General features: G+C 35.4%; 1 protein-coding gene across 4 annotated transcripts in view; it reads left to right on the top strand.

The window, feature by feature from the left end:
* The window catches only part of DZIP3 (DAZ interacting zinc finger protein 3), a 116132-nt gene that overhangs the window by 12389 nt on the left and 91527 nt on the right, over positions 1-12216 (top strand). For all 4 annotated transcript variants that reach the window (XM_031959638.1, XM_012544506.3, XM_012544509.3 and 1 more), the window contains exon 3: positions 5078-5224. In XM_031959638.1, the coding sequence (XP_031815498.1) occupies positions 5078-5224 (147 nt within the window). The remainder of the gene's footprint in view (positions 1-5077; positions 5225-12216) is intronic.

Here is a 12216-nt window from a genome sequence, read left to right on the forward strand (position 1 = left end):
AAGGTCAGATGATTATGGGAAGCTGCACAGGGATTTGAATCCTCATCCTTTGTTTCCAAACTGAGTGCCCATTCCACTTTTTTTTTTTTTTTTAACATTTTTAAATTTTTTAAAAATTAAAGAATTTTTCTTTTTTCCCCCACTTTATCACACTAATGATAAGTCTTGAAAAATAGATTTAGGAGCTAGATTTTTGGTGGGCATTGAATACCAGATTAAATATTTTAGCTTTTTCATTAGATACTAGGGAGGTTTTTCTGTTGGGACATTGATATGATCAGAATTGTACTTTAGAAATTTGATGTGTGTGGAATTTATTAGAGAAGAGTAGTTGACATAATTAGATTTGAATATTGGTAACATATTAAATCTTGTATAGACTGATGCAAAGTGAAATAAGCAGACCCAGGAGAATAATTTATACAATAACAATATTGTAAAGAGAAATCAACTTTGAAAGTCCTGGAAACTCTAATCATAATAATGATAGCAGGATTCCAAAGTACTCATGATGAAACATGCTACCTACTACCATATAAAGAGAGCTGATGGATTCAGAATTCAGACTGAAGTATCTTTCCCCCACTCCCCTTCCATGTTTTGTATGACTATAAATATTTGTAATAGGGTTTGTTTTTCTTGATTTTTCAATGAGTAGGAGAGATGAAAGAGGAAAGGAGAGAATTAGGAAACAACCAGCTTCTTTAGTTGCATGTTCAATTCATTGATCTTCTTGTTCTCTATTTTATTTATGTAAGCATCTAGAGATATAAAATTTCCCCCTAAGAACTGCTTTTGATGCATCCCATAAATTTTGGCATTTTGTTTCATTATTGTCATTCTCTTAGATGAAATTATCGATTGTTTCTATGGTTTGTTGTTTCACCCATTCATTCTTTAGGATTAGATTATTTAATTTCCAATTAATTTTTGGTCTATTTTTCCACATTCCTTTATTACATGTAAGTTTTATTGCATCATGATCTGAAAAGAACACATTTACTATTTCTGCCTTTCTGTGTTTGATTGAGTTTTTTGTGTCCTAATACATGGCCAATTTTTGTATAGGTTCCATGTACTGTTGAGAAAAAAGTATATTCCTTTCTGTCCCCATTTAATTTTCTCCAAAGGTCTATCATATCTAACTTTTCTAAAATTCTATTTACCTCTTTAACTTTTTTCTTGTTTATTTTGTGGTTCAATTTATCTAATTAGAAATCAACAATAAAACACAATTGAATTAAAAAAGATACTTTAAAGTTACAGTCAGTGGAACTTCAAGACTTAGGTAAGTCTGTAGTGGTGATGTGGGAGGAAGAAGGAAAATTAACATTAATTCTAGGGCTATTGAACCCAAGTGACCAGGAGAAAAATTGTACTATTAGTAGAAACAGAGAAGTGAAAAAAAGCTAGTTGGGGGGCATTATGATGAAAGGTCAAGATAACAGTTGAGAAGTAGTTTTAACAGAAATTGAGACCGTCACTGATGAGACATACAGGTGTTGATGGCAAGTAGTCAGAATTGCATTTCTGGAACTCAGAAGAGTGGTTGAAATTTGAAATATATTTGTCTTTCTGTATAGATGATCTGTTTAAGACTCATAAGAGTAAATATGAAAAGAGGACTTTTGATAGAAACCATTTATTCTTAGTCGAGAATTCTGAAGAGACATTCAAAGAAATTTTGATTATTTAATGATCAACTAAAAGAGCTAAAGTAACTGGGGGAGGGAAGAGGGGAGTAAAGGGACTTATGGGAGGAGTTTGACTCAGGCCAAGAGAATTTATTCAGGCTGAAAAACAGTGGGTGGAGTAAATGATGTAAACCCTCTGGCTGTATTTGTGCCAGTGTCTGCTCCCTGATTTTTTCTCAGTGGGATTTGGGTCCCTGTGCTGAAGTCATGAGGAAGGACCAGTACCATCCATATTTTTCTTTTTTTTTTTAATTTTTATTTTTTTAGCTAAAGATTTTATTTTCAAAATATATATATATGAATATTTTTCAACATTTACCCTTACAAAACCTTGTATTCCAAGGTTTTTCCTTCTCTTTTCCTTTTTGATACTTCTTAGTGGTGTAACCAAGTCACTTAATTTCTGTGTGTTACAATCAATATTTTAGGTCTAATCTAAATGTCATAGATAGATTGTAGTATATGTTTCTGAAGGGAGTTTCTATACCAAGGGCTTCAGATTTAAAAATAACAAATTAATTCTTTTAACACAATTTTCATTCAAATCAATGTAACATTCTTTACAAAAATGAACAAGTTGCTGTCAGCCTGACATAGTCCTAAATTCTTCTGTGTAAAAGTGAATCATCAGTCTTTTGTTGGTTCATATTATAGATTTTTCCATCTCCAGTTTCAAGTAGGTTACTTACATAAATACATTTTGGAACCAAATGGGGAGTGGCCTGTGGCAGGGCAAGGGACAAAATGATGATATCAGGTCAACTGACAGCTCCACTTTTATTGTTTTGAACTTATCATGCCTCTTTTTAGCGGAATGTTTCTCTGGAGAAATTTTCCAAAATGTAGTTGCTATGGTTGCTAAGCAGTTGTCTGGTTCTAGCTATCAAAAAATTGAGAAGTTGAGATATTTCAAGTGTGGGGATAGCAAAATATAACCTCCTTGAGTGCAGGGTTGATTACCTTTTTTGTCTTTGTAGCCCCACCACCTTGGACTATGCTTTGTACACAGGAAACACTTCAATATGTATTGAATTTCTTAAAGGATATTTATGTTGCGGAGAGAGAACATTCTTCTAGGTAATGAGGAAGGATTTTTTGTGAGGAAAGATGTTAGTAGTGACTCATAAGTGAGAGAGGAAAAAGCGAAGGCCATAAATTGGGGAAACAGGCAGGAGGTTCAGAGTATTGGTAGAGGAAGGACAATAGTCTTCTGAGCTAAGAGGGCCACTTTTTCATATCATTGAATTCATATCATTGAATAATTCAGAAAAAAACAGAAACTAAAACCCCAATCTCCCAAATGGTTATATACTGACATTTGGGTTTTATTTGCAGTTGCCTATACAGATAATAGAATTAGAGGTTCTGAGGTCTTACAAGTTAGTTATTGTACAGATGGGTCAAAAAGGTGAAATGTTTTAATTCTATAACAAAAGAAAATAAAGTGTTATTGGAAAACTTAAGTTATACTTGATTTGCATAATATTCATTGTTCCCTGTCATTAAAATGAATAATGGTTTAGTGTACACAGCAAGATGCCTGCAGGATATTTTTTTGTTTGAACTTAGCTTCCTTTTTAACTGCAGTTCAGACTTGTCACTAATAAATATTCATCTGGGGACTATCAGATGGTTCCACAGCAATATCCAAAGGAGGTTTTTAACAGCAACTTGAAGAGCATGTCCTTCTGACAGTGGGCCCTTAGAATTGTCTTTGCCATCATTTTTAATTGAATAGGGCTTTGTTTTCTACAAAGAAAAATCTGTTATACATGACTTATTTTGCACTTTGGTTATTGTTCAGCTGATTTTTAAATGGTTCTGTATTTAGTGACTTAAGCAATAGCTCCATTTTTGCAAATGTTAATATTCATGACTCAGCTTGGCTTAGTGGAATTAGGCACACCTGGGTTCAAATCCCTATATCTTATATTTATTAGTTCTATAACCACGGACAAGTCATTTAATTTCTTTGAACCTCAAAAAATTCTTTAAGAATAGAGATAGCACAGTGTGGTGATTGGACATTGAATTTATATTCAGGAAGACCAGGGTTCAAATCCTACTGCATTTGCCTACTGGGGACACTAGCTGGGTTCCCTGTGTCTTAGTTTTTTCATGTTTAAAATGAGGGAGGGGGTCAGACTCCATGGTCTCTAAAGTCCCTTCTAGCACTCAATCTCTATGCTATGAGTTAGGGATATATCTAAATCTATATATGTCATATATCTGTGGCAAGAATCCCATAGTTCCTCTGCACTCAAGCTTTGTGTCCATAGGCAAAATATAGGAGAGGTAGGTCATGCAGTGGAAAGAGTATGTGACTTAGAGTAAGGAAAACTCACTTTTCCTGAGTTCAAATCTAGCCTCAGATTTCCTTACTATGTGACTCTGAGAAAGATCTTATCTTTAAAATAAGAAGAAAATGGCAAGAAAACTCCAAATGGGGTTACAAAGAGTTGGAAACAACTGAAGAATAACAAAGGTAAACTATAGTATTTTTCCCTTGTAAAAATAAAAATAAATAAATAAAAAAATATTTTTATTTTCCCCAGTTACATTTAAAACAATTTTTCTTATATTTGTTTTTAAAACTTTCAGTTTCAGATTCTCTCTCCTTTCTCCACTCTCAGCCCCTATTAGGAAAACACCTGTGAAGTTATACAAAACATCTCCATGAGTTATGTTGTGAAAGAAAACCTAGATCTCCTCCCCTAAAAAAATCCTCAAGAAAAATAAAGTAAAAAAGAAAAAGGAGACAGAGACAGAGAGACAGACAGAGAATATACTTCAGTATATATTCAAATACAATCATTTCTTTGAGTATGGTTAGAAGTTTTCATCATAAGTCCCTCAGAGTAGGCACTTCTGAGAATAGTAAAGTCATTCACAGCTGACCATTCCACTACATTGCTGTTGCTTTGTACTCAGTACATAAAATATAAATGTTAAAGAACTGGCATTTTTTGGATGTGTTTTCAGTAAGGCTAGAACATGAACATGTATTGGTCAGTAAGCATTAAGTGCCTACTGTGTCAGTCAATAAATATTTTTATTTTTATTTATTATTATTATTATTTTGATAAATATTTATAAAGCATCTTCTTTGTGCCAGGTACTGTGCTTAGTCCTAGAGAGTAAAAGAAAGGTAAAAGGCAGCCCCGATTCTTAAGAAGGCCACAGTCTAATAGGGGCGGCAATGTATAAGCAATAATGTACAAAGAAGCTACACACACACACATAGGATAAACTGGAAGTATTCAACTGTGTCAGGCAAGTGTAGTATGTTCAGGTTGTTATCTAACTTAAGAATAATTGGTAGTGAGGAAAATTAGAATACGTGCAATGAAATAACTGATTCACATTTCTTTTATGCTATACAGGAAGAAAACAAACACGAAGATCTCATAACCAGTAAGGGTCTTTTGGAATTGAGAAGGATTTTGAAAGTGATTTCAGCAGTCCCCAGAGGTTTGAATCCTCACATCAAGGAATTTGTTCATACAGTTTTGTCCTTGCAAATGGTACAGGTAAAAGCATAATTTGTTTGGTTATGGGAGTGTTTAGGAGTATAATTCTTTCGTTATGTTTTATTATTCTCTTCCTTCTCTATAAATTTTGTTGCAGTTTTTTTTCAGCAGTAAAAAGGGATAATAACAGAACCTATCTCCCAGGATTGTTGTGAAGGTCAAATGAGAAAATATATGTAAAATGCTCAGTATAGTGTCTGACATGTAGTAGGCACAGTATTAATACATAGTATTATTAAATCAGGAAAGATCATAGTCTTTTCTGTCCTGAGAGACCTTTTAAATAATTGGGCATTTGTTATTTAGAAAATAGGTTTGAGTGGCTGTTTTTTTTTCTTGTCTTGAGCATGGTATATTGACAAATAAAAAGTAAACCGGAAGATCTAGAGTTCTAATTCCAGCTCTGCAAGTAGTCACTTTATTTTTTAACACATACCAGTTATTTTAATTTTCCTGGTTTGTTTCTTCACATAGAAGAAAGTGATTATAAATCCAAAAAAATTTATAAGAATAATAGCTGAAATTTCTTTCAGAAATTAGATTTTTGTTTAAATTAATAGTAATAAGAAAATACTAGTTTTCCATTTTGTGGTTGGAGGAATAAGAAAAATTCAAATCTAGCTTTGGCCACTTACTAGCTATGTAACCTGGGCAAGTTACTGAACCCTGTTTGTCTTAGTTTCCTCATCTATAAAATGAGCTGGAAAAGGAAATGGCAAATCACTCCATATCTTTGCAAGTAAACTTCAAAATGGAGTCACAGGGAAGACACAACTGAAACAAATGAACAATCTAATTTTAAAATGAGGGCCATCTCTCACTTTAAAAGCCTTTCATTCAAATATTTAGGAAGCATCTATTATGTGCAGTGCATTGTACTATCACCTTTCTTCATTAGATTTCTCTGCCTTCAATGTGTTTATATTCTACCAAGAGTATACAGCATATTCACAAATAATTATAATAGACTTTAGAAAGGGCAACAATAGATTCAATCTAAGTGAGATAATAGGTGGACATACAAGGGGATGAATAGAGAAATAAATACTTAACTCACTTCACCTCACTTCATTTTACTTCACCCCAGAGGGTTAGGAAACTAAATGAAATAGTGCAGAGTGTGTCAGCCTTGGACTCAGGAGAACCTGGATTCAAATGTGGTTTCATATACTTACTGACTGTGTGACTGTGGGCAAGCCATTTAACTCTCTGTTTGCCTCAGTTTTTCTCATCTGGACAATGAACTGGAAAAGGAAATGGCAGACAACTTCGATATGGAGTCATGAAGAGGAGTTGGACATGCCTGAACAGCCACAAATTATGCAAGAAGAGTGCCATAGTTAAATTGAATGTGTTTTTCCCCAATTTAAAGGAAATGTGCCATTTTGTCTTTTGTGTCAGTCACTTTCTTTGATTTAGAGAGGTAAAGTCACTACCACTAAACTTGTCTTAGAAATAGCACATATGTGTTTGCTGGAACCAACATATTGTTTTTATGAAACACAGTTAAAAACACCTGGAAATGAAGAGAAAAAAAAAACAGCGAAGGTACAGTGAAGAATGACTTAGTATATGTTTCTCTGCTCATGCTTCTAAGCACCCTGATTTGTGAAATCAAATGGTGGTGGTTTAACTCGGTTCATTAAGTCTTTTGCTTCTAGAAAGAATTGCCCACAGGAACAAAATCATGGCATCATCATTTAAAGAAAGACTACAAATCTGGAGTTTCACACAAACAATGTTGGATGACAATGAAATCATAAACTTTCTCTTTCCAATCTAATGCAAAAACATTTATTAAGCACTTGCTATTTGCTAGATAGTGTGCTAAACACTGGGGATAGATTAAATAAATAGATAAGTAAGGCAGTCCTTGCCCTGAGGCCGCTTCCATCCAATGGGGGAAGAAGTACCGTGATCTTATTAGGTGGAGATGAATGTAGATGGGAGTGAATCTAAGTTTCTTCCCTGGATAAAGGAAGGCATTGGGAGGGGTTTGGTACACCACCCTCCAGCCCTCTACTCTGGGAAGGAAGGGATGCTGATGAACATAGTCTGACCTCAAGTTAGCATCAGGATGATGAGTTTAGGAGTGGGAAGGGCATCTGTTTCCCGGAGCAGAAACCAGGCACAGCAGATATGCCTTCCTGGTGTTTACTTTGGTCTTTCCCCATGATATCTGCTTTAATGCTCCTCAGATACTGTTGCACTAGTGGAAAGTTTTAATTTAAACTGCCTAGTTTTAAAATTTTCTTGCTGGAAGCCAGCTTCTCTGATCCTATAATGTTGTGGTCCAGCAATTATGGATGTCTGCAATTATGACTGTTAATTACAAGAATAGCAGACGTTGAAAAGTAAATATAGTCCCATGTTTTTCCTTCTCCTAGAATTTAATATTTTGCCTATATTATGCTTGGATGGAATGAATTTGTGAACCAACAGCGTTATAGGCTATCTACCCCCTTTTTAAATAACTGATTTGTTACAACCTTAACATTAAATGGAACTAAAACAATTAAACTTTGTAGCTATTTGAATTATCAAAACCAGCACCTAAAATTTCTCTAGCAAATTGTCATCCACGCCCTCTGTGTCTTCTTCAAGACTTTTCTGTTTTATCTATCCTCTGTATAATTTTCTTTTCATGTTATTGAAGTGGATATATACTCTGTTCTGTTTTGCATTTTGTACTTTGTATTTTTGATTTATTTTGTTTTAAATACATTTAACTTTTTCCAAATTTGTGTTTTGCTTTCTTAGAAGCAGTGGGTTTTTATTTTAAGATTGAATCTTTCTGTCTTACAATCAGGCTAGAAGTGAGTTTGAGACCTTTACTGAAAGCATAGATGTTTTGACATGTTTCATTTTCAACATGGGCCAGTTCACTCTTCCTTGCCACAACCTGGTGTTCCCTAACCCTCCATGCTAGAGGTTTAACATGTTAATACTGAACTCAATGTGTGCACCTGATTGGTTTACACCACTATTGCTCAGAACATCTGAAATCAAGAGACAGATAGGTGGAAGCTGGGATTACAGGCATGCCATGCAGCAGCCATGGTTTTGTTTTTTGTTTTTTCCTTTTGTTAATCGTTCACTTGTTTTCAATATGACTCTTAGAACACCTGTGAGTACGATTACTAATCTTTCTTAATTTATTAAATAAAACCTTTTTCTTTGTTTTAAAAAAAATTAACATAACTTTTTCTGAGAATGCTGATCTCTGTCCCGTTTCAGGTGGTCCTTCAAGAGAAATTCAGTAAAGATGGAGTAGCATCAATATTCTAAAAATCAGTGCTGGGGGGTAGTGGGAAGAAAATATTTACTATTTCAAATAGTTTCTCTTTTCTTGTTCAAATCGACTTTTTAAAAATTGGAGGAAGAGGGGCAACCAGATGCACAGTGGTTAGAACACCAGCCCTAAAATCAGAAGGACCTGAGTTCATCTCCATTTTGAGATACTTTCTACATGTGTGACCCTGGGCAAATTACTTAACTTCAATGCTTCCTGTCCCCCCTGTCCCCCCCCCCCCAAAAAAAAAATTACAGGATGAAACATCCTTTACAGCTCTTATTTGTTTCTATAATGTAGTTATGTTGCCTCCAAAACATGGACACTTTACCTAACCTCACTGCCATTAATGAATATCTGTAAGTTATCTATCAGTGGATAGAGTGTAGAATTTGAGGTCAGGGAGACCAGTCAAATCCTGCTTTAGATATTTACTAGTTGTGTGGTCCTGGGCAAGTCATTTAATCTCTGTTTCAGTTTTTTCAACTGTAAAATGAGGATAATACTTTCCAAAATTTTTGTGAGGATCAAAAGACATAATATTACAGTATCTGGCACAGAGAGGCACTTGAAAATACTTATGTTGCCCCACCCCATCAGTAAAATGACCATAATATTACCTATAGGTTTTACTGTGGGTAGCTCTTTTGAGGATCAAATGAAATACATAACGTGTTTTGCAACAACAGCAATAAGAACAGTATGTCAGTGTGGTTGGATTGTAGAATATGTGGAGACAACTAGGGTCAAAGAAGAATAGAAGGAGATAGGAAGGAGGCAGCACAGTGGAGAGAGCACCAGCCCTGGAGTCAGGAGGATTTGCTATTTATTTTATTTTGTGTTGAACAGGAAAAAATTACATACATGAAATCTTATAGTAGTCCCAGTAAGGGACTATTGGATTTGAGAAGGATTTTGAGAATGATTTCAACAGTTCCTAGAGATGTGAATCCTCATGTCAAGGAATTACACTTAATAGTGGGATGACCTTAGGCAAATCACTTTACCGCAGTTAGAAGAAGGACAAGGAGAGAGGGGGAAGGGGAGGGAATGAAGAGCTTTAAATGTCAAAATGGGAAATTTGGATTGGATCCTGGAAATAATAAGAACACACTGAAGCTCAATGAACAAAGGGGAAGGGCACCAGAACAGGGTCAACCTTACACTGTAGGAAAAATGACCTTGAAGAACCAATAGAAATAGGAGTTATAGAGGGCAACTAGGACTGTGTAGCTAGAAGTGATAAGACATAGTAATAGATTGGGTATGTGTAGTTTAGAAAGGGCAGAAGGTGATACTTAGGTTGTGAGCCTGGATTTCTAGGAGGATGGTTGTGCATTTTTAAATTAAGATTTAGGTAAGTCAAGAAAAAGGAAGTTTTAGAGGCAAGGTAATGAGTTCTTTTGGACTTAATGAGTCTGAGATGCCTGTAGGACATCTAAGAGGCAATTGGTGGTATAGGACTGTGACTCAGAAGAGAAAATAGGAATTGATGTATAGATCTAGTTATTATTAGCATAGGGATGATAACCAAACCCATGAGAATTGATGAGATCACCAAATGAGTAATACCATGAAAAGAGATAAGGGACCAGAACAAAACCTTTGGGACATCCATGCTTAGTCAGCATGTCCTGGATGAAAGAATCAGCAAAGGAGAAAGAAATGTCAATGAAAACAAGATAGGATGACAAAAATCCAGAATGGAGAAAATCTTTAGTGAGAGAAGGTGATCTGAAGTGTCAGTGAGACTGATGATTGAGAAAAGGCCATTAGATTTTTTAAAATTAAGAGCTCATCGATAACTTTGAAGAGCATAGTTTTGGGTGAATGAGATGGGAAGTCAAATTACAGAGGGTTTTGAATGGAATAAGAGAAGAGTAAAGGGAAGTACCAAGTATAGACTGATTTCCCAAGGGTTTAACCTGAAGGAAGGAGAAATATGGTACAGTAGCTATTGAAGATGGTAGGATTAAATGTTTTTCTTTTTCTTTTTTTTTTTTTAAACATACAGAGATAAATAGGCACGTTTGTAGATAGCAAGGAAGGAACATGTGTCTATATATTTACATATATTGTGTACACACACAATACACACATATGGGGAGAGAAGAATAGAATGCTTGTCTTGCTTCAGCAAGAACTCAGTTGAGTTTAGGTAACATACATTTTTAATGGATATAGTAAGCCCAGATTGTGATTTTCTCTATCTTTATTCAGTAACACATGAATAGCAATGAAGGAAACAGATGGTGATAGTAATCCAGGGTGGGTGGAGGTTTTGGCAAGCCCTGATCAGCTCTGTTTTACTGGAAGAAGGGAATTAAGGGTAGAGGATAGAGTAGAATTGAGTTGCTTCATCAAAGGTTTAAGAGTGTAGCTAGTGCAGTTTTAATAGTCTTGAAAAGGATTGGGAAGTAGAGTAAGTGGAGATGAAGATAAAGGACAGGGTTAAGGGTACTAAAGGGGTAGTTAGATAGCATAATGGATAGAGTCCTGAAGGTGGGAAGTCTCTTGTTTTTGAGTTCATATCAAGCCTCAGATATCACCCTAGGCGAGTTACTCAAGACTGTTTGCCTCAGTTTCCTTATCTGTAAATGAACTAGAGAAGCAAACTACTCTGGTATCTTTGCCAAGAAAACCCCAAATAGGGTCACAAAGAGTCAGACACTGAAATGATTTAGGATTGAAATGACAGTAGCAGCAGCAGCAACAACCACAAACAACAGGTAGTAAGGCATAAGGAAAAATGGAATAATAAAAGATTATGAGTGAAGGTGTTGGTCATCGGTAAGGAGACTGAGGAACTACAATGTTCTTTGAGGGAACAACAAGTGTATAGAAATCCCTAAGTATAAGGGCAAGAGTTAGGGTGGAGAATTAGACTTTGAAACCAAGTGCTAAATTCCTTGTGAAGGAGGGAGAATGACCCAAGTCTGGCAGATAACTGCACTTACAAACTGAATCAGATGATACATCTGTTCATAGTGAACCCCACAGAATGACACAAGAGTGAGTAAGGCAGAAGGAATGGTAACAAATGACAAAAGGAAGCAAAGAACTAGGTTGTCTTCCAGCACTAGTTTCAGGGAAAGGAGGAGGAAATGAGTGACAGTATAACTGTATTGGAGATGATGGGCAGGAATACAGTATTTTCTGAGAAAAACTAGCTGTTTATTGAGAGCAAGGAAATGAAAAACAGCATGAGAAAAAAAGATTCTAAGATGAAGGGAAGTTTTTTAATGGTAGATAAGGAATTTCAGATAGTACAATGTGTGGGGCTGGCAGACGTGAATGGGAACCTGGAAACAGTAGACTTGAGGGAAGATGAGCACTGGGGAATAGTAAGACAGATTGATTGCTATGAAACAGTGGGAAGCAATTGTAAGAGAGGGTGCTGTTTTCCTCTTAAAACTGATGGATTCTTCATTGAGGGGTTTGGAAGAGTTAAGAGTAGAATTTTTCTAGTTTTAGGGACGTTAGCATCTTTTTTCCTAGGGCTTACACTTTCTTGTTTTTCAGTTGGTTTTTCAATTGTGCCTAACTCTTACCCAATTTGAAATTTTCTTAATAAAGATACTGGAGTGATTTGCAATTTCTTTCTCCAGCTCATTTTATAGATGAGGAAATTGAGGCAAATAGGATTATGTGACTTGCCCAGGGTCACACTTTTTAGCTTTCAGTGAATATTGAAGGTGTA

This window comes from Sarcophilus harrisii, chromosome 3, assembly GCF_902635505.1.
Source record: "Sarcophilus harrisii chromosome 3, mSarHar1.11, whole genome shotgun sequence".
NCBI lineage: Eukaryota > Metazoa > Chordata > Mammalia > Dasyuromorphia > Dasyuridae > Sarcophilus > Sarcophilus harrisii.